The 23,010-nt window shown below is 39.4% G+C and overlaps 3 protein-coding genes across 5 annotated transcripts in view; 1 reads left to right on the top strand and 2 right to left on the bottom strand.

Moving 5' to 3' along the window:
* Positions 1-1,536, bottom strand: part of LOC145465787 (short-chain collagen C4-like) — a 32,138-nt gene extending 30,602 nt beyond the window's left edge. The window contains exon 1 of the mRNA XM_081449546.1: positions 1,166-1,536. The gene's annotated coding sequence lies outside the window, so the exon portion shown is untranslated. The remainder of the gene's footprint in view (positions 1-1,165) is intronic.
* Positions 1,537-3,741: 2,205 nt separating this feature from the next.
* Positions 3,742-12,611, bottom strand: LOC145465292 (uncharacterized). 2 transcript variants are annotated; one of them, XM_081449068.1, is made up of 7 exons: positions 9,793-12,611; positions 8,925-9,278; positions 8,160-8,356; positions 7,483-7,648; positions 5,771-5,964; positions 4,683-4,916; positions 3,742-4,035 (listed from the first exon to the last, which is right to left on the bottom strand). In XM_081449068.1, the coding sequence occupies exons 1-7, from the start codon at positions 10,184-10,186 to the stop codon at positions 3,997-3,999; spliced, it is 1,578 nt and encodes a 525-aa protein (XP_081305194.1). In that variant the 5' UTR covers positions 10,187-12,611; the 3' UTR covers positions 3,742-3,996. The 2 variants fall into 2 exon arrangements, with proteins under 2 accessions (XP_081305194.1, XP_081305193.1); XM_081449067.1 differs by lacking the exon at positions 3,742-4,035 and having other exon boundaries at positions 4,064-4,916.
* A 2,021-nt stretch (positions 12,612-14,632) lies between these two features.
* Positions 14,633-21,883, top strand: LOC145465293 (cytochrome P450 1A1-like). 2 transcript variants are annotated; one of them, XM_081449070.1, is made up of 2 exons: positions 14,633-14,939; positions 17,872-21,883. In XM_081449070.1, the coding sequence occupies exons 1-2, from the start codon at positions 14,795-14,797 to the stop codon at positions 19,278-19,280; spliced, it is 1,554 nt and encodes a 517-aa protein (XP_081305196.1). In that variant the 5' UTR covers positions 14,633-14,794; the 3' UTR covers positions 19,281-21,883. The 2 variants fall into 2 exon arrangements, with proteins under 2 accessions (XP_081305196.1, XP_081305195.1); XM_081449069.1 differs by having other exon boundaries at positions 14,867-17,595.
* Positions 21,884-23,010: the final 1,127 nt, after the last annotated feature.

Raw genomic sequence — 23,010 nt, 5'->3', positions numbered from 1 at the left:
TATTCATCATTCAGCTTAATTGCATTCGACCTGTGCTAGGCTCGTTTTTTTATCGATCCTAACTTTATGCAATCGCTGATATAAATCGATCGTTTGATTACTTCGCGTTTGTCTTTTCTTAGCCGGCTCAAAAAAGAAATAAATAAATAAGTAAATAAATCAGCGAGAATATGCACCGCAGCGTGTACTTTTAGCTTATTGACGAACTATGTTGTGTTGTTGACAATGCAGCTGAGTGAATGCCAACGGTGTCGACCAAGATTATGTCTACCTCAAAACTGATCAGCCTAAAGCAAAACGAAATATTTATAAAATGTAGTGGAATAATTGCCTTTTTTTATGTACAAATTGGCAACTCCCCCCATTTTACAACTGTTTGAAACTTTTTTCAAACTTTTTTCAAACTGTATAGCCTCTAGCGAAACAGAGAGCGTATTCTGTCGGATCTCCATGTTTTTAATATTTTTGATTGAATGAAAAAGCGAGCTACTTCCTTCAAACGTTGAATTAAATCACGAGGATCTTGGTAAAGTGTTTTGATGTGCGATCTTGTAAAGCTAATTTTAACTGCCGAACGTGAAAGAACAACGGCAGAGGGAATTCTGTCCAGCAGTCCCTAAATGAATTAGCTTAAAACATTGGTCTATGATCGTAATGGCATTTCTTGCCGTTGCGTTACCTGACTGAATGAAAACGAGAGACAGAAGTGTCATCAGTTGAGATGAATATCAAATGAGCAATTGATTTTAGCTGTTTCGTCAACTTTTTACTGGCAATAAAATTCTTGCAGTTGTGTTCCATGTTGATTGGTATCCTACTGCTGTGAAAAAACTACTATGACTGTATTATCTGCTGACTGACGGTTTGAAAACTGGCAAGCACTGTTTGTTGGTTTCAAAGGAACGTTCAAACATAAGCATGCCGCAAATGGAAGATACAAAGAACAGTTTAGAGATTCCCCATGATATTATTTTCATCTACTGTCTTGGTACTTTTTTGGCGGAAGCGGTTTCAGGCCTAGGATTCCGATATTTTCGTTTCACTTTCATGGGTTTCATTCATTCTTTCGAATATTTGGATCATTTATTTACTTTTTCGCAGGTGTTAATGAAAAGTAATCGTGTGAAAAAGCGAAAATGGCCAAGAAATAAATCAATTCACGTACCTTAATCATCCTTGGGTTCCATACAGTTCTCCTCCACCCTTGCAGATTGATCTGGAGCTATAATGTCCCTTGTTCAGTGTGCTGCGAAACTCGAGACGCCGCTGTACTGAATGAGTCTGATCCCTCGCTGGTCGCGGAAAAAACTTTCGAATTCTGCTCGAGCTTACTTATTTCGATCGTTCACATTCAAGTTAATAAACATGATTCCAAGTAGAAATCCCACAACGCAGAAGAAGAACAGAAATAATAAGACGAAACGCGAAACGCGGTCATCAAACCGTTTTTCTGAAAGCGCCATAAACACAGTTTGCGCACTGATTCAGCTGATACATTGACTTTTAAGAATAGAAACGAGCTAGTGTGTTTGCTCAATAATGTAAAGCATTTATGCAAAATTACTCACTAGACGGATTAAAAACCTGACACCTATTGTTTGTGTTATGTACCTTTAGATTGAGTGCAAATATTTTTTCTTTTCAGTCTCGATGCCTAAGCTTATTTGATTCTTGTTTGATTCGGTACCATTTGAATGTTATAAGATCAAATAATTTTTGCAACTGGTTGTTTTGAGGAAAACGAAACAACGCTCTTAAAAAATGTGGGTTGAAAATTAGGCCGGGAAACGACGTACTGTTGACAAAAATTTATAGGTCCCTTACTTTAGTTTTTTTATGTATAAAATTTGGAAGGAAAGCGGAGAAGATGAATGTGCGCATGTCCTTTATTTCATTTACTCAAAGGAAAACTAATGGTGTAGCCCTTGAAGTAGATTTCTTTGGCTTTCCCACAAGTTCTGCATATTAGATAGACCATGAAATGAAATAGAACCTATTTCCAGTCTATAGTTTCAGAAAATTAGGATCTATAAGGAAAAAAAAAGACTGGGCTAGTTTTATTTTATTCCGCGAACCAAAAATACGATCTAGAACCTGGCGTTCTCAGCTGGTTGCTTGCAAGTCGAATGTCTTATAATTACATTATTTTTTGAACTTTTTAGGTCTCGTAACTTGACGCTGACGATGTTACAGTGGTCTATCCTGTTTTATCAGAATTCTGCTAGTATACCAATGCGACTGAACTCTTAATATGATTGGTTGAACTGTTCCTACAGTATCATGGCAGCATTTGTGGCTGGAGACCGTCCACACAATGACAGAGGGCAGATTGACCGTCTTGCGACTTTAAAACCTCAAAATTTTGCAATGAACTGAGGAGTTCATAGTTTCAAACTGAACAATTAATCCAGTCCGCGCGATTTTGCTAAAAAATACTGCGTTGAGAAATGATTGGTCATAATTATGAAGGAAATTTACTAGAGTTCTACTTTAAAAAATTGGACTACATTAGACTATTTGCTCGAGAGTTCAGAGTTGTATGATGTGCTGGTCGATTCTTCCTTCGGATTCATCAACTATCACCTCATACAAATCTCGAGCTCATAATAACTACGACCCATAAATATTACAAAAACTAAGCAATTTCTACTTGGTAAGTTCATGTTAACCGTTCTCTGCAAGAACTGAAATACTAGGAAATATAAGGCATTATCTTTTTCTCAAGCATCTGAGCGGGCCAGAATCCTAAATCCTCAAATTTGATTGGCTAATCATACGCACGTGACCGGTCCAGCTTTTTACGATACGGCCCACGGGCCGGATTTTTTCCCCACTGCCTAAATTTCGCTCCTAAAAGTTAGCGGTAACCGTCAATCTTTTGCCTTTTTTACACATCCATCGACGATTAGTCGACGCAAGTTTATCTCTGTTCACTTTAAAATGGCAAGGAAAGTCACTGCAAGTAAATTCAATTGAGTGTTTTGAAGTTGTGAGAGTTTGCTCGGTTGTTTGTAGCTTGGCACTGTAATGGTGCGTAATCCTGTGTTTCTCTCGCCGTAAAATTTGAGTCATTTTCAGTCCAGTTTACCTCTCTGATCGTTGCTGTATTTAGGAGAATTTCTGTGGAATACACTTAACGAATTTCCTCGCTTTCTGCTATTCCATTACGGTAGAAAAATCTGATCTCAAGTAATTTTAAAAGCAACGACTGACAGAAATTGTTTTTGTAGGAAAACTTCAAACTTCACACGAAATTTCACACCGCAAAAACAACTCGGGCTTGAAAATGCCCCAGGCCTCGGGCAGCATTCAAGACCTCGGTCACAGTTTTTCACTATGCCATGCATAAATAAACAATAGCCTCCATTTGGCACGGAAATATTCTAGAATATTTGTCCGCAGACATGATCTGTTCGGAGAAGTGAAAAGTTTTCCGGGAGCGTAGTTCGAGGAAAACTGTGAGCTTTGAGGAGCAGATAATGTCCAAGGACAAATATCCGAGCACATTTTCGCGCCAAATGGAGTCTATTGTGTTTATTATCCTTCAAATTTTTTTCGCAACACGCGCAGTTTTGAAAATTGGGGAATATTTTCTGATATTTTCAGAGAAAGGCCTGCTACGTATGTTCCATAAACTTTAAAGTGTGCTCGTTATCATTGAATGCAAATCAAGATTATTAACGTCAGTCAAAAACCATTGTTATCGATAACTGTTTTCTAGCAAAATTAAATTCACCCAGAGTACTTGTTCTTTATTTATTTTAAACAAAATCTGTGACATAATTTAGCGAGGAGCGTCTTAGGAAAATTACATATTTAAATTAAAGCTTAATACTGAACTCTCAAAACAGCTTACTTCTAGTTCCTATATTTCATAGGCATTCATGATAACCTTGAGTGGCTCTGTCATAAATCATGTGCAAGAACCGCGAGCACAGCATTCCATCTTTAATTTTTTATATAAACATCTTCATGGGACGCCAATGCGTTTGTTTATCAGGAATCCTCATCCTCCATCACATCTTCGAAATATTTCTGATGAAAAAGAAACAAATGATGGCAATCATACGACAATCACGTCTAGTTGACTGCAGTTATCTTTTACGCTACACAAGTAACAATGAAGTGCACAAACTTGAAACCATTCATATAGGAACTTGAAACCAATTGAAACCAGTTGAAACCATTCGTATAGCCAGCCAGTTACTAAGTTTATCTGCAAGTCTAGCGGTCTGCCTGTGGGTCTGTGGGACTATCGGTCGGTCGGTCTGCATGTCCTCTTCCAGTCTGTTAGTTTGCCGGTCTGTGGCTCTGTTGGTCTGTCGGTCTCTTAGTCAGTTAGTCAGTCACTTAAAAAGCTAGCAAGCTAGCTAACCAGAAGGTCATACAGTCAAACAGTCAGATAGTCAGTCAATCTATGATCAGATAGTCAGTCAGTCAGTCAGTCAGTCAGTCAGTCAGTAAGTCCCTTAGTCAGTAAGTCCGTCAGTTAGTCCAGTGGTCTTTTGGTGCATCCGTGCGTCAGTCTGTTAGTCTGTCAGCCTGTCGGTCTGTAAGTTTACCAGTCTGTCAGTTGGTCTGCCAGTCAGTTAATCTGTCAATCCATCATGTCAGTTTCATGTCGGTCTATCAGTCTATCAGTCTGTCAGTGGAGAATTAGATAAATAAGTAAACCATCTTGCCTTCCACACGTCTTCATGAAAACGATCTCTGTACTCAGTGTTAGTTTTCCCCAGATCTCTAATGGGAGACTTGAACAGCTGGTCATCATCCGTAAGGACCCCTGGATCCCGTTTGGCCAGATAATGACGTAGTTGAATAAATACGTCAGCATGAAAGTTGTCCCCGGCACTGTCAGCTAATTCTTTTAACTCATCCATACATATTCGGATATTTGTCTCATCACAGGTTGATTTCTGTTGAAAACATGAAGAAAATGGTATTTCAAAAATCGGCTTCTGTTTTGTGTTCAGTCATTGCCGCCATGTTTTTAGTATCAACGATCTAGATCAGTTATATCAAAGATTTGACAAGATATAATTATAAGTTTGATTATTGCTTATAAACGTTTGAGCCCATTGTTTCCGGCTTACACGTCATACATAAAGCGGACGCGGTAAGGTAGAAACAATCTTGACACCGGTTGCAAAACCTTCGCCCGCAGTTTAATTTCTTTTTCAATGGTCCTTGACCCCTTCTCTCTTTTCATGGATCACTCTCTTTACAGCTTCTCTTCATTTTATCAAAATACCCAAACCGTTGAACATGTTTTGTTCTTAGATGCGATCGAATTTTCTATTAATTGGAGTGTACATGACCTACAACACCACAATCCCCCTGTAGAGTTAAATCGTAGTAAAAGGATGATGTAAGTTAGAAAATATGACCAAAATAGGCCCATTCTGTAGGACTAAACACATTCTACTTTATCTAGAAATCTTCATTGTGCCTAATTTCTCGCAGAATGGAGCGGATGTCGCGTTACAAGACCAAAGATTCCGGGAAAGGTACGGTCGTCAAAACGCTTGAGCTCCAAACTAATTACGGCGATCCAGTAACATTGATTTTGCGTTTCTGACATGTACATGAGCTGTTCGTTACCTAACTACAGCAAAAGTTAAAACCCGAACAGGAGAGGATTTGCCAATGGGCGCGAACGTCCTTGAGGTAAGCTAATACAATCCCCTTTTATTTGTCAACCTGTAAGAAAATGCACTTTTGGGAAAAGAATGTAATGGATTTGTCTGGATTTATTATATCTCTGACAGACCTGCATCGCAACCGAGTCATCAATGTTGACATTGCTCCACCACCACCCCGAGGGAATGTAAAGCAACTCGCCCGGTTCCTGTACACATTCCAGCGGTTTGTAATCGTCTTGTAACTCAGGTCTGGTGTAAATCCACCATATAAATGGCTCCGATTGGTGAGAGTCCTGGGTCCGATGATTGTTGTGCGCTGCACCTGTGCGTGTAGAGGATTGGACATCGTCCTTTATATCTTCACATGAACGATTTTATTTTTAACAATAACTGTCTAATTTCTCACGCGCTGATTGGCTCATTTTTATCATCATTAAGAGTACAGACGGATAAAATTTTGATTTATGCAAGCTCTCAAGTTCAACTTTCAGCTGTCGAACTGTCAACTTTTTAACCAAAGAGATTATATTGACTTTTTTAAGTAGCCAATCAAAAAGGGAGAAAAGAATGTTAATGTTCGCGTTATTTTGAATAAAATTCATTTATCTTTGTTTACAGCAAGTTTACGGCGTCTTTTCCCCTCATTTATTCCCGGCATTTGGCCATTTTGGGGTCTTGTTATTGTAAAAGACGCCTCCGGCTCGTGGTTCCACAGCCACTTTGACAATGTTATGACGCAATTTATCATCAATAAGAGGACAGACGCATATCTAATCCCGAATTTAACAATATGAACATGGAAACTGGAGTAGACCAAATGCTACTAAAGCCGGAGCACACTAATTTCAAGGCTTGAAAGTAATTGTTTCTTACAAACGATCCAATGCTTTCCATTTAAGCCTTCAAGGGCCAATCGTGCGTTTTCGTACGCTGCGGGGTCATGCACTTTGTACCACTAGTGACGTCATCAATTAAGGCGTCGATAGGTATTCTTGATTAGCAGATAAGAGAGCTAGAATAGATTTATCCGCACAGCTGTCCGTTTTGGATATCAACTGCATTCTGACATAGCTAATTGAAAAAAACGTGAGCAGTTTTTGACGCAAAATTGCTGGTAAAATGGCCCATTACACCTAAAATCGATCAAGGTTCTATTTCCAGGCCTTCAACATAATCAACACCGAAAATTTTACGGCTGGCAGAAAGGATATGAAGAGCAAAAGCTAGCAAGGGTAAAAGGGGCGAGAAAAACAAAAGGAAAAGGCCAAGAAAAAAAAGTCTGATCAGGCCAGCAAAAAAAGTCCAATTTTTGGCTCATGCGCATGCTCCAAAGTAAAACATTGTACATTGTGGTACCTAATCCTCAGAAAAATCTTGCTTCTCGGTAAAAAATCGCTTTCTCAACAAAGTTGAGGCCAATTTAGGGTCGTGGCAGCCAAAAAACCGAGTTAACTATTTATTAAGCATACAAATAAACTCCAAACATAAAATAAAAAGGAGGATCACCATGCTTTTTAGGGCGGTATTATCAGTTAAACATACAGTCACCCTTTTCCTGCAAATGTAGAAGGTTGAATGAAGCTTCTTAATATAGGACATCTGTGATATTTTTACTTAAAAGGGTACTTCTAAGACTTCCCTACAAAAGGTGGCTAATTTCGTGGACCATTCTCGAACTAAGAAGTTGAAATGTGGGAGAGGCAAGACGATGCAATACACCGAATCTAAGGTACAACTGGAGAAGGGCTCAGAAACCACAGAGGAGTTTGATCAAATCCCTCACGAAAACAAGACAAAAACAAGCCTTTAAAGTATTAGGATTTCAATATCTCAAACTTACCCGGTATAAAGTAATGATAAGGAGGATAAAGACCCCAGCGTCTCCGTCCATGAATCAAAGCGCTCCACAAAGACGCGTTGAGCGCCTCCACGCGCCAGTGAAATCCGGATCTCTTGGGAGTCATCTCAAAAGACAGCTGGGAAGGACGAATGTCTTCTTCTACAACCTGGAAAAGTCAAGTGAGTAACTGAAGCGAGATTTAAACGTAGCAAATCTGGGGACAAATGATTCAATTCGATTCAATTCTACACAAGTTTATATCTAATACACTTAGTTTTTCACGTGTGACATGAGGAAATTTCGAGGGCGAATCACAACCGAAGATCACATTAATTTGTAGTGATTGTAATCTTTGGTTAATTCCTTTTTGGCGGAAACTGTCAATGACTTGCCATTTGATTTTACAATGGTGTTTATAATATTCCTTTTAAAAGCCGTAGATATAAATATAGATATAACGAACTTGAAATTTAGTAGAGGCATTTTCAAAAGCTTGTCATGAGATGACCATCAACCATCTACTAGACAGATGCGTGGCAATGTGGCTAACTGGTAGACTTAAATGCACGTGTATGCAACTGTCAATAAAAAATTCATAAAATTAACATGGATGACAAGCCGATGTCTAACTGAAAAATGTTGGAGCTGACCTGGAAGGCTGAAACTTGGTCACTAACCTCCAGGTAGTCTTGAGAGAATTCCGGAAAACTCATTGAGTCCATCAGCTCGGGGTAAATTAGATGAAAGTCCTTCATGATCACTTTTGCTGGCTCTCTGTAAATATCAGAAAACCGACTGCGAAATTTATTCCATTGGGAATAGGGAGTGATACCTTCCATGACGTCAACTTTGACACCTTTAGTGAGGATACTTCCTATGACGAAAATCGAAATGTATTTATTATGTAACATGTAACTGTTTTTTGGTCAAATTCATCATCAGTTAAAGCAAGTTGAAGTAAGGTAGTCGCTTTTTCTGGGGGCTGCGTCAACCTCATTCGAACATGAGAACTAGCATACGTCGCAGAAATTCACTGACTGACGGCATGCACACAAGGTATTTGTTTAGTATTTTCTACGTCCTTTCCGTTCGGATTTTGAGTTGTCTTTCTGCGCGCTGGCGACGTTTTCGCCTCGATCCGGTAAAGTTAACATTTTTACCGAAAATTGTAAATAACAGAGAATGAGATCAAGATTTTCTTCTGTTTTAGACTACAGATTCACATGACCCAATTCATCGTGTAAATGATGACGTTACAAGTGGTTCAAACACCATGGTGTGCTCTGTGTGTTCTTTTTTTTGCGCGCTTGAGACTCAAATGGGTAAATTTAGTGTTTGCAGTTTCAAGGTTTGGGCCTAGCCTGCGAATTGTAGAAGATACATAATTGTCATTTTAAATGCCTGTCGTCATACCACAACACTATGACTTTCGCGTCTCTTACCAAGTTGATCAAAGTCCCAGGACTTTGTGGCTTCCCAGCTGTCCATCATTCCCGTTAAAATAGCAGGTTTACGCGGCTTCATGTAACGCTCTAAAAAGGTCTCTCTTGAAGGCCGATGGACACGCTCAATCGTACATTCCCCGTTCTCCTGTTGGTTGATCTGCTCGGTCATGCGTTTGAAGTATAGCTGTTCTCGTTCCACACGCTTTTGCCGGCGCAGCTCATGAGGTAACTCGTGGAGATCAGCGGTCTTCTTTTGGCTCGTTACATTATTAGGAGCAAACTGTCCTGGCATTTGAGTAGACTGCACTGGAGAGAACGCTTCGGAATCATCCTCGTCAACAGAAACGGGCTCTAGTACGTTGAAGGAAACAAGAACATCAACAATAAAACAGCGCCGCGCAATTAACGATTTTTGGATCACAAAATTCGAAGAAAAAAAGTGTCAGTTCAATATTCATCAAGGAATTTGTGCAGCTTTCGCCTTGTTTTGCTTTTCTTTAGTTTGTTTTCTTTTTCTTTTTCTATTATAATAGCTCATGCTAAACAAATTTTACTTAAATGCTTGGCACTGTGAAGCATATAGAGGAGACTACAGTAAACCATGTTTTTAAATTTGTGTAGACAGAATGGTTAGAATGATGACTGAAGTCATTATGGAGAAAATGTATAGCAGAAAATTGATTTATATTTTACAAATCTAAGCAATCGAACACTGATCTACATACGGTAAAGCAGGTGGGAAAAGTACGTCATGTAAGCAATAAATGGAACTACAGAAACGGCAAACAAAGCCACAGCTGTGCAAGCGGTAACGACTGAATAGAATCTTTAATCACTTGCCGTTAATTTATTTACATTTTCTCACCGTTGCCATTCCTGATAGTGAATGAACCGCTGTCGCCACAAGTTTCTGGAGCACTGTTTTCGCAAATTTTAATATGATAACTGCCCGATTGAATGGTCTGTGGAACAAGCCAAGAATGCTTCATTATATCATCTTTAAACTCGCTTAAACCTGATGAAATCTCTACCACTTTGTTCTCCTCACTGTCCAGTAGTTCTATGTTCCATTTGAAGCAAAATTTCGACTGAGTCCATGCAATTGGATAAGAGTTATGTCCCGATATCCAAACAGCGCCTCTCTGTGGTTGGCTGATCGTGATTATGTTTCTTGGGTCCCCAGCGCTATCGCATAATCCAGAAAAAAAGAACAGTTCTGCGACGAAAGTCATACGCACAACTAGGTTTTCAAGCATCATTTTAAAAATTCAAAGATTCAGTTGACTTCTATGGTAATCATGATCATTTCATAATGTAAATAAAAGCCGAGATCATTACGGCATGTGACACGTATTGCCCCATGTATCTGACATCATCATAATTTTAAAAAAGATATTCTGATCATGTGATATCCGTGAAACCAGCATGTGTGTCTTTAATAGATGCGAAAAATGTGGATAGTGTTTAAATTTTCCAGGCCGAGAACTTTCGGAAAGTGTTGGCTATTCATTGTGTTTCTGATTCGAAGAGTCGAAATAAAACGAAAACAAAAAGTTAAAGTTGTATTCCCCTGAAAGAGCTCCGGTTGGAAAATAAATGACATCACTTGACCGTCTAAATCCCTGAAATTCGCCACTTTTCTTTTCATAGGTAGTAAGTAGCTTCTGCTTGAGGAATTTAATTTCCACTGACCGTTTTATAAGGCAGATTTTGTCTGCTTAAAATGAAAAGATAAAAAGTGATTGTTAGCCTACTTGAGGCATTAGTGTCTATTTCGTACTAACTGCTGCGTCCTTTAGCCTGGAATTTCCCGAAAAACTCCAAACGATAGAGCTTGGTGGTATACTAAATAATTATTGATACAGCATACAGCTCAGAAAACAAATGAATGTGGAGTTGGATGAAACACTAACGCCTACAACTATCTATAATACGAAATTCAATTCAAGTAGCGAACTGATATCGCTGAGAAACTTACGCCAACCTGAAAAAAGAAAAATAAACAGTTGATTTGAAGATAAGTTTCTTTCCGGCCACGGGTTTCCTAAGATCGTAAACCTCAAGACATGTAGGACATTGCACTGACTTCAAGAAAATTAACAATTGGGGTATACACTGCTTTATATCATGCCATATAAAATACAGCCAAAAATCTCTTGCCAATCAGAACACAGGAAAGCCGTTCTATAGTCGACGGTTTTACTCCCGCCTTCCCACCTATGGCATGGTATAAAATAGTCAGTCTGGAATATTCCACTTGTCACTTCTATTTTCAGTGGTATACACTCGCCTAAAGGCTGGTGTGTATATGGAGAAAATACAAGCGACTCTTGGGATATTCCAAGGTGTACCATTTGAAAGAGTTGAAGTACTGGTCTCTCTCTATATTAAACAATTAGATTAAGAGCTCGAGATTTCTATCGCGTGATAGTTGACGAGGGCGCAGCCCGAGTGAACCATCACGCATAGAAATCGAGAGCAAATAATCTAATTGTCTTCGTGTAGATCTACTAGTCGTTCAAAACTTTATCTAAATCCTCTTCACAGACACTGTGACAACGCCAAGAAGCGGCCGTCATTTCGTTAACAAGGGCACACTGCTAGGCTACTCACTATCTATCACAGAATAGATAGTGAGTAGCGTAGCCAATCAGAGAACGGCATTCCTGATAGAACGCTACTAGATTTATACTAAATATTTAGTATAAATCTATTAAAGTTCTATCACGAATGCCGTTCTCTGATTTTCGGCGTATTATTAAACTTCGTTCCTCAGAAAGATCACTTGGATTGAATTGTCATTTGAACTTGCAGTTGTGTGCACGCAGGCATCACTTTTTCAGTAATTCCAAGTTTTTAAAGTCTCGAAACCGTTTATGTCCTTCTTTTAGTCATCTCAGAAATTTTAATTAGCCATTTGCATCAAAATATATATTCCTCCAAAACTTTGGGAAAACGAAAAAACGTCACTCGTTCGAAGACGACCTCCAACCACTGCACAGTAATGGCTGATAGTGTGCAATGGCTCAGCCAATAGAACAGAATGACGGCCGTTTCTTTTCGTTTTCTAGGTGTTAGTGAAGAGGATTTAGACAAAGCTTTGAACGACTAGTAAAACGTAATTAGATTGTTCGCTCTCGATTTCTATGCGTGATAGTTGACTCAGGCTGCGCCCTCGCCAACTATGATAGATAGAAATCTCGAGCTCACAATATAATTGTTAAATACATATATTAATTCCTAGCGTCTGCCCCTAATCTTTACTGCCTCATACCATCCCTTATTCTCCCAGTTATCCCGAACTGACAACCTCTTCAGAGACTTCGGAGGCATTGCAAACAAGACTTGAAAACTGAAAATGAGACCTCACATAAGAAGTAATTTTTTTGAGTTTACAACCTGTGGAAGCCAGCTTGAATAGACAGAAATCAAGTCGAGTTGATGTCGTGCCGGTGTAATCTTAGTGATCTTAATTTTTTTTTTAAATTTAATTTAATTTTAGTGTCATACTTCAGTCTGGACATTCTATATCACCGCGATATTGCCTCATTTTTTGCCCAAGCTTTGCCAAAAGACTAAGACTAAGACTAAGTGCCTTCGCGACTGTACTAAATGCTCACAGAATGAATTCTCGAAGGAAACCTTTAATAAGTTTGCGGTGTATTTTGTCTTCGAAGAGGCGACGACAGAGTGACGTTTTCAACTTGGCATCTTAACCTTCTACCTCATCATAGTCTCTTGCTACTGCATATAGTTACGTAACTCTGACCACCCCGCTTCAGCTGCACTTATTATGTAATAATTCAAGTTTAAGACAGAATTATGCCATTACCGTCAACGTTTCCATTGATGGAAATTAAATATTTCATTTGGATTTTGAATTTTCGAAGTCGTGCTCATGATACTGTCACAGGCCAAAGTTGAACGGTTAGGTTTCTCAATGCGTCTTAGCAGATTTTTTTCTTTCTTTTTTTTTTAACATCCGGATTCAGCAGTTATCAATTTCAACAATCGGCTAGACACCACCACTGACACCCGGAAAAGGACTGGATTTCTGCGCCCCTATGATAAAAACAACTTTCAACTACACTGCTCTAGAACATTTGGAACATCGACGAGAGTTCCGATTGCTAATACGGCTGTGAGACCTTTCTGAGTATTATCAAGCTATGTAACACCAGTAAAATATTGCATAAGCTGACGAAAAATAACAATAAAGCAAACTTCAGCAGGCCATGTTGTGGCCAGGGGATATGTCCCTTTACTGGAGTACTAAACTCTGAAATCGGCCATACAACATTGGCGTAGTGTGAATTCAGTTATGAGCAATGTAACAGCGGTATTTGACAAAGAAGCGGCTTTTCATTTACTTTTATGCTGACAATTTTATGAAACTTTCTGGAAGTTTATATAACAGGCTTGACTCCTGCTGTGGACAATTTCGATGATTATACGCGGACAAAAGCTTCTTTTTTGGTATTACCTACAACATGCTGTGATTCAGTGAGCGGGGCCGTTTACAATATGCTCTCGTATAAGTTTCATGGGAAAAAAGCCTATTGCGTAACTTTAATTACGGTTATTAACTTATGTAAACAATGTCCATTTATTTCACGCTCTGGGATAAAGACACGTTTATAATCAGTGCTGCATGTACAAAAAATGGCGGCAATTGAAGCCTAATTGTATTGCTTGAACGATGAAATAAATTTTACTGCCAAGAACTATATTTTTCCAAGAATGAATGAGTTGTTACCCTCAGTCAGTTTTCGATGCACACGTGAAGTTTTACCCTGGACGAGGCAAAATAGAATTGCCCTGAGGAAGATTTGGAGTACATTTGAGACACATGGATAAATAAATGCATCTTTGCCGTCCATATGAAACCAATTCCACTATCATCTTTTACTTGAAAAATATTTCGGACCTTGGCCTTAAAAATGAATGAACCATTGTAGCCAAAATACTTTACCAGAACCTTATCAGAAAACTGATAAACTCTATCAGATCAGTATTCCCCGCCCGTATCAAGTGCAGACTATTATAGCTTAATTTTGTCCTCACGTTAGATTAATATTTGCTAATTAAACAATCTCTCATGGCTCAATCATGCAGTCATCCATCAACGATGTAGTAACTTAGCTGATACTTCCTCGACTCTATAATTGTGCAGTATGGCGTCAAAAAGATACCCCCGTTTGTGCTGACCGTCGATTCTATAGAGCTCGAGGCTATGTCATCATCTACCGCCTGACGGCAAGTGAGTTACAAAAATAGCACCCATCGTGGGTATTGATATCCGAAAATAGATTTTTATCGGTAAATTTAATAAAGTCAATACAGCGTAACATCGCCCTTTGATCATAACTCAAGTCTCAGATCAGTGACTCAGTTCTCTTTACTCACTCTGTAGTTTTTTGAAATTATCTTGGGAGAATTTACACTTAGTCAAGACCTTCCATCCCGAGATAATAATGTGTGTTTGAATTCACATGACCATTACATTTTTCATTTGCTTTACTAGGCTAACTAAAGTTGGCTGTCATTACTCTTAACAACGTCCCTTTAGAAATAACGTGCGCGCTCAGCCAAGTAGACACAGTTGAATAAAAAGCATCGATTCAAAACGTGGCGAAGTAATTAAAAGTCTCTATTGACACGGAGAGAATGCCGTGATGATTGCCGATAAATAGATAAGAGTTCAATGGGGTGTAAACAATTTGTTCGCATATTTATACCCCAGTTATTCTCTCTTGAGAACATTTGGCCTTGAACGCGCATCAACGCCGAACAAACAAGTTGCAGCACGGAGAGCAATCTCTTGTAACCACCTTGATATTTATTTTAGTAATCGGCGGTTAGTGACCATGAGCTTTTCGTTGGAAGATTTTTTATCAGCTGGGCAGATTTTAGTCCTCTGCTTTCTGATTTGTGTGTTCCTTACTGGAAAAGCAGTGTGGCAGCAAACTTTTTCCAAGTTGCCTCCAGGACCTTGGGGCATGCCAGTGATTGGTAAGTTAATTGTTTAATCTTTCTGATCACGATTCGATGTTCAGTTTTTACGTTGTAACCTCTGTGATTGTCAAGCCACTCAAGACGTTTTTGCCTGTTTAAAACAGTACTGCTTCATTTGATGTTGAAAGTCCGGTAAGACTATTCAAATAGCCGTGACGAGGCAGAAATTGTTAAAAAAGACTGCGAGATTCAGGTTTACAACATTAATTTTAGTATTGACAACTTGAGGAATCTAACTTACACGAGTTCAGTTTAGTATTGTACATTGTGCTGATTTTTTTCCGTGATTACAACTAAGCATCGTCCGGTTTTTGGAGAACCCTTCACTGTGAGCTTTAAACTTTTACATAGTTTGACTTCAACGACTGAAAAGGGGTAAATGTTCTCTAAATTTCTCTCTGTTTTTTTTTTTTTTTTTTTTTTGCTCTAATGAATTTCAACTTTTTCCTTATCAGTTACAATCCTCGTTCTTAAAATCAGCGAGACGATAAAACTGCATAGTGAATGAACAATTAAAGTGCAGTCATACGCCCGTTGCATGACAAGAGCGTCCGAACAACCCGAATATTGCGTGTTCTCAGCCGATAGTGGCGAAGCTTTGTTTATTTTGAGTGTTTCTTTCATAAGAAAAACCAAATAATTCCTGACTCCCGCCTCGTGCAAGATCAACACAAAAGGCCAAGAGAGCGAGGGCATCTATCCTCGCGAAACATAATATTTTAAGTAATCTCTCGCTTTATAGGTCTCACTTATAGTAAGTATTAATCAGTTATCCCGGGTTCAGCTTTTCGAATGCTGTAGTAAACATAGTAAAAGTCTGATTGAAAGCAAATTACTATCAATTATTCCACGATAAAAACTAAATAGATATTAAAAAATAAGATTATTGCAGAGAAATTGTGTCAACCAGCTATGGAATTGCATGTCGAAAACGAAACTTATTAAATATATCGAGCAAAACAATTTGGTTATCCCTAACAAAAGGCTTTAAAATTTTCAAATCATGTTTATATTCAAGTTTAGTCGGAACTGTTTTAGCAACCAAAACATTTGTTGCATCTTAAAACAAACGCAATCATAATGGATGATCTTTGGACTAGAGTGAGAAACATGTAGAACAGACTTTGACATCAAGCTGAACATCCACTTTCGTAAAGAATCCATCCATGTTTTGTCTTTTTTTTCATCTCCGCCACCAACCCTGAATTTTGACGATTTCTAATGGCACACTTTCAACCCGAGGAATCCTAAACGCGACAGGGCCCTTATCTAAATGTTACTTTTGAGCACGTGAAGAACATTCCATCAGTCATTTGTTTTAGTAATTTGGTTTTCACTAAAAGTGCAGCACGTGCAAGCCACAAGCCAGTGAACAAAATCCAGTGACCTTTGTTCAAGTAAACTCCAAGCCTTTAAAAAGACAAGTGTCGATTGTTTGTGAAACTGTTTAGTATGCATGTGTCATGATCGCGGCCTGATGTAGGTGGATTCATCGCGTGTCCAAAGCCTTATGTGTGGCGTGATGACTCAGCTTGGAAAATTTGCTTCAACCTATTTCCTGTGACACAAATTACTTGAAATGAGGCCGAAGTGATTCACGTCAGAAACTTGAAGGCCACAACACAATAAGTCAGACTTCTTTATCACCCTGTATTTTATTACTATTAAGTGCCATTTAGTTGAGCCGGAATCGTACATCTCTGTTTTTGAAAACCTCTTAAAAAGTTATTGACGTTTAGTCTGGCTTAAGTGAAAACCGATAATATAGTAAACCTTCACTTCTAATTGAATGTTTCTAAAGAAAACTTCGTAACAGCAATTTACTTAAAGATAACCTCAGTGAAAATCCACTGATAAATTCAAGCCAAATAACACTTGTGACAGCTTTGGAACTGGACGGAACGAATCTTATCTTGTGAATAAATACTTCCTTGTCAGTTTATACAGAACAAAAACAAAAGATCGTGTTTTTCAGCATTCTTTGATTCACAGAAACGTGCACAATGAGTTGCAAAGTCAGTATGCCACGATATTTTACGAAATAGACATTTGTTTACTACTGATAACCTTGGCGCTCCATGCTTTGACTTACACCCGTCGTTTAGACAAAAAAATTCCGCTAGCAAACCATATCCAACGCGAGTGCGTGACTCCTGCCTGAAACGTGCTTGTTCAAACCCCTGCGGGGTAGCTTTATTAATATAATTGATATATTTTTTTTTCAAGTAATTAGCGGAATACAAAAGCGTTGGTTGACCCGCTGCAAGAGAGTATGGGCACGCGCGCGAACACATGCCACACGTACACATATAGCACGAGGTTGTCACTGTGATTTTAGATTTGATAAGAGCAGTATTAGACTTAAATGTAAGAAGAGCACATTCATCTTTAAATGCATACAAATAGTATTGCCCTAAGACATAGATAGCTGTCGCACTCAGACTCTGAGGGTCTCCCCGGGGAAGTTTAATCTAAATAGCTACTGGCTCTCTGGTGTGGTCGTCAAGGCTTTCATTCTCAAATTTCTCTCGCAAGACGTCTTGTGCGCCGTGTCTCCCCAATGTTTGCAATGGTCTCTGCAACTCCGCTTATTTTTAATGAACTGCCAGCCAGTTAAGGAGACTACCACCAAAATAAACTCATAAACGTGAAAGTAAGCAGATCTTACTAGAGATGAATAGCTTCAAAGATAAGGAACATCGTGGGCCAATTTAACAAAGTTTGTCTGTTTGAGACTCGAGTTATCTCATGCACAGTACGTTATCTATTCAGCCGATTATAGCCCTGAGGACACGGATATTTTATTGCTTTGTGTTAGCCCTGCGACTTACAGTTTATGCTTCTAGGACGGATTTTACCATGACATTAAGTTACTCTATCCACCCCTGACATGTCTTATTAAGACTTGCGTTTCTTGTTGTTGCAACAGGGGCGTGTTTCCGCCTGGGGGAGAACCCGCATCTTGATCTCACCAAGATGGCACAGAAGTACGGAGACGTGTTCAGCCTGATGCTTGGAAACCGCTTGGTGGTTGTACTCAACGGAGTCGATGCTATACAAGAAGCCATTGTCAAGCAGTCTACAGCCTTTGCTGGCAGACCACAGCTGCACACCTTTAAACTTGCCAATCCACAAGATAACAGTCTAACCGTAGGTGATTATTCACCAAAATGGAGGCTTAGTCGTAAGATGAGCGTCGCTGCGATCCAAAACTTCGCAAAGAATTCAGATGTCTTAGGAGAGAAACTGCTTCGGGAATCACAAAGCTTGGTCCATTACTTCAAGCTACAGAAAGAAAAACCCGTTGATGCTTCGATAACTATTAAGTTCGCCATCGCTAACATCATCCTTAACGCACTCTTTGGCGTCGATCGTTCATACGATGACGAGGGCCTCCGAGGAATTATCCAAGTAGTCGAAAGTTATGGACAGGCACTACATGCCAGTAGCCATGTAGACTTCCTTCCATTCTTGAAGTACCTCCCCAATAAAGCGCTGTCAAGGCTTGAACTGGCATTAAACGCTGTGAATGATGTGATTACCAAGATGTTTGTGGAAAACAAGCAAACCTACAATGAAGGGCAAGTTCGCAATATCGCAGATAGTTTTGTCAGCGTCGTTGAGAAAGAAACCTTGAAAGAGAAGGAGAATAGCCCAGCTGGAGAGAAAACCCTTAACATGGCTCCTCTGCTCAGTGATGAACAGATAATTCAGGTCTTGTCGGAACTCTTTGGTGCCGCCATAGACACCTCTTCTGGCGTTATTTACTGGAGCCTGGCATATCTGGTGAAATATCCTGACATCCAACGCCAGCTGCATGAAGAGTTAGATAATGTAATTGGCCAAGGACGATTTCCAACTCTGGCAGACATAACATCACTTCCTCTTTTGCAAGCTACAGTTTACGAGCTCCTGAGGGTGACAAGCCTCGCTCCTCTTTCCATACCTCGCTCCACAACGACCGAGACAAACATTCGGGACTACACAATCCCAAAAGGCACGATCGTCTTCATTAACCTGTGGTCCGTGCATCGCAATCCAGCAATCTGGAAAGATCCTGAAGTTTTCAACCCCAGGCGTTTTCTGAACGATGCAGGTGAGGTGATCGATCCCAAGGCTCTTGGCGGCTTCCTACCATTCTCAGGGGGCCGTCGAAAGTGTCCTGGTGAACCCCTAGCCCTGAAAACAATATCTGTATTCCTTGGGGCGTTACTTCACAGCTTCCGATTCTCGCAGGATGGATTGCCAGCCGAGTACCAGGGTATAAATTTTCAGGGGAAGTTTGGCCTTACTTTGCAGCCAGAGACATTTTATGTGCGAATAGAGGAACGTTATTGAGGAGCCACCACTGCAATTATCGCCATATGGTTGAATAATTAGACACTTCACATACCTTAGAACTGCTGACTAAATTTACGCAAAGAGCTCTTATTTAACCTTAACATTTAAGATTACTTAGTTTATCTTCTGCTGTAGTGAAAGAGAATAAGCCTCATGCGTATCTGAAGTATAGATTTAAGTCTTTATCCCACTGATTTTGTTTTTGTTTTAGTTTTATACAACACAAAAAACTGATGTAGTTTTGTCACAGCTAAGTTAACAGTTAAGTTTGGACGGCGTAACATTTTTAAACCATTTTCGTTTTTGATCGTTATAGTGTAAGAAAAGAGTATTCAGTCGCTTTAGCCCTTCGCTTTGAATTTTCCTAGTCGTATCATTTATTATATTTTTATAAGATACTTAAGTAACATGTTGAAATAAAATGTGTTTAATTTGCTGTATTGACGCTGTTGTGGCGCTGTATGTTTTTTTTTTTCTTTTTTCGTTTCACTTTGCTGGGACTAGAATGATCTCTATTTGCACGCAGCATACTTGACAGACGCGAAGAAGGTTCAGTTTCAAGCGAACGGTATAATTAAATGGACACGACGAGAACGGCGTGCCATGGTTGTCGCCAGATAAAGGTTCAAATGGCGCGTAAGCAATTTTCTCGCATCGGTGATACCTCAATCTTCCTTTCTTCAGACCACATAACTTTCAACTCTTGCCGACAGCAAAGAAACACGTTGCAAGAAGATAACACGAAAATGTTTTAAGTAATTTCTTCATTAAATTGATCGTGACCTTGATTTTAACGGTTGGAAGACTTCCTTCGCATGACAAGAGCGTACGAACGAAGCAAGTATTGCGTGTTGTTAGCCAACGCTTACGAAGCTCTTTTTATTCAGTTCCAAATATTGTTTTGCTCCCACCACGAACAAGAGCCACATAAAAGTTCGACGTGACAAGAAAGGGTTTGAATATCCCTCAAAAAAAAAACATGTTTCATTTTAGAATAATAATCTCCTAATGAAGCGTTATAAGTTTCAAACAGGAGCTCATGATGAGCTCCTGGTTTTAAACTGTAAACATCAAGCAATTATGGCGGCCGGGTTCGACATTTTGCCCAATTCAGTGTTAGTACGCCCACTGAAGTATGACTGTAAGCACAGGAATCGGCCTTAATGAACGAGTCAGTTTTACGAATACAACAGTAGTAGGCAAAGCATCATCCAAATATTTATTATCAAACAATGTGGACGTTTCGTCTCAGCTGTGTAGAGTTGCCCGCAAGTCGAGCTCGAAAAGTAAGAAATGTCCGCCACGCTCGAAAGCCCGAGGGCGAAGAGCGCGCGGAGGAGACCTGCACAACCAACAACCAAGGACTTTGAGAAAGTTTACTCGAACTTTGAAAGACAAAAATGATTCTTAATAACACAGTACGTCGCTTACAGACTCAAGCAAATACTTTATTGCATGCAATTGTCAACCGAGGTACAAACCTTCATCACTTTTCATCCTGTTCACTGTTTCAGAACGTTTTTGTAAACAAAAAGATTCGTAATTCGCGACATTTTGATATGTTCCGATCTCAACTTCACCGTTACTGAACTAAAACTGGGCCTTGAAGCGAAAACACGTATTTTCGCTTCGAGAGCCATGGCTTTTAAGTTAGTTATATATAAACTTGTGTTGAGTATTAGGACCTATTAGGCCTGTGTAATTCAGTTACAACACTAGATTACAATCTTAAACAGAACAACCCCGCTAAATCTTCTAGGGTAGAGGGCCGGGGCTTGGCGCGGTCAGCATGACATTTGATTGATAGTTTTTAGCACATTCCAGTGACCTTCTGTTCTAAATAGCTGCAAATCTTTAAAATGACAAGTGTCCATTGTTTGTAGAACTGTTTCAGTATGCGCATAGCATGATCTCGGCCTGTTGTAGATGGTTCCATTGCGTGTCCAAAGCCTCAGCGGTCATGACTCAGCGTGGGAGGACTCTCGGGAGGCTCGCTTCAATTTTCTTCCGTGATTTCAATTTTGTTAAAATGGAGTTTATGTCAGAACTTGAGCGATATTTCTGTAGAGGAGTTTTACTGCACATACTTATAATTCTTGGTATTAATTATTGCTTTAGTTTCAGTCTTCAGATTAACTAGATTGAGTGAATAACGAATAATTTTTAAAAATGAAAAATAAATTTTAAAAGAGTATTTCAAGGCCATTGCGTGATAAGCGGCGAGTCAGAATCCATTAGACTATCAACCACAGGTCTGACACCAATGAACTGAACTTTATTTAACGGCATTCCATCGGTGCTAAAGCTGAGATCTTGAATTTCTGCAGATGTAACTTTAAAAACTCGTGCTCTTAGATGTTAGCTTCGACTGTGGATGAACAGGCCTTCAAAAAACTGTCAGGAAAGTTCAGCACCTAACACCGAGAACAGCAGACAGCTTTAGAACACCGAAAGAGGCTAGGCTGTCTTCTGAATAAATTATTCCTCGCTATAGATGAAAACTGACTAAAAAAGTTCAAGAATGTTCAGCATACGTTAGTATGCTTATAAATTCGGAGGATAACTTGGAAGCCATTCTTTCTAACTGTCGTGTCGTAAAACTATGAGACAATGTACTCACAACAGATATGCTTCAATTTCCGTGTCTTACGCCTCCCGTACAATATTGTTAGCAGAAAGGAACACCAGGGAACGTGACTTCTGCCTCCCGCTGGCTTGGCTGAAACCCCTACGGGGTAGCTTTTCGATTTAAAAAAAGAAATAATACTCGTAGTGGAAGTGATTGAGGAAACGTTCTTTGACCCGTTTCAAACCGCAGATCCGAGATAAATTTGGCAAAAACCTCAGTACCGTGCCTAAAATCCACGGAAATTGCCGAAACCGCACTTAGTAAGCACAGGTCACTGGTCACACCGCAGTAATTCAAGCTAGCTAAATAGCAGATTTTTGAACAAAACAAAACAAAACAAAACAAGCTAAAGATCTTTACAAAGTGGACAAATTCTACAGTTTAGGCATTTAAAAGACAAGCTAAAACAATAGGCAGTTAGTTTATTGACCTTATCAGTATTTGCCTGTACGTATTATGTGCAAATACGGAAAGATTTGATTGCGTCATTTAGACCTGTAGGCCAAAGACCTTGTAAGCCTCTCTCTCTCCCTTTTTTTTTTTTTTTTTTTTTGAAATAGCGAGTCTAATTCCAGAAGCTTGCGACAACCAGTTTCTGATATCGTCACAGAATAACGAACAGTTTGCGTTGAACTGAATTTTTTTTTAAACTTGGAATTTACATGGAAGAGGGTAACACTGCCCATCATAAGTCCTGAATTATTTGTATTAGGCGAACTCAAAAGTGTTCCTGAGAGCAACATTTACTTAGTTATTTCTTCACGACTGAAACAGTCCAGCGGTTCTTGCTGTTTAAACTTCAAATTATGTAGCCGGGTCGTGGGTAACTCCGAAGGGGACCTTTTTGTCTACGCCCCTCCATTTCTAATTGGTCGTTATACCGTGTGAACAACTTGCCCACACGATTGTTAATTTCCAAGTCAGGACGTACGTCTTTCCTCTGCCTCCTAACTCGATGCCAGCCTTTGTCACCAGTTTTATATCTAGCTTCCTTCGCAGGGTAAAGTTATCTTCACCGTTTTCAAAATAACCTACTTTCGTCGGGCTTTTACTTTATCCTATCTAACGTGAATGAACAACCACCATTTGAGGATCAAC

This window comes from Orbicella franksi, chromosome 13 (genome assembly GCF_964199315.1).
Source record: "Orbicella franksi chromosome 13, jaOrbFran1.1, whole genome shotgun sequence".
NCBI lineage: Eukaryota > Metazoa > Cnidaria > Anthozoa > Scleractinia > Merulinidae > Orbicella > Orbicella franksi.
This window is presented reverse-complemented; position numbering and strand designations above follow the sequence as displayed.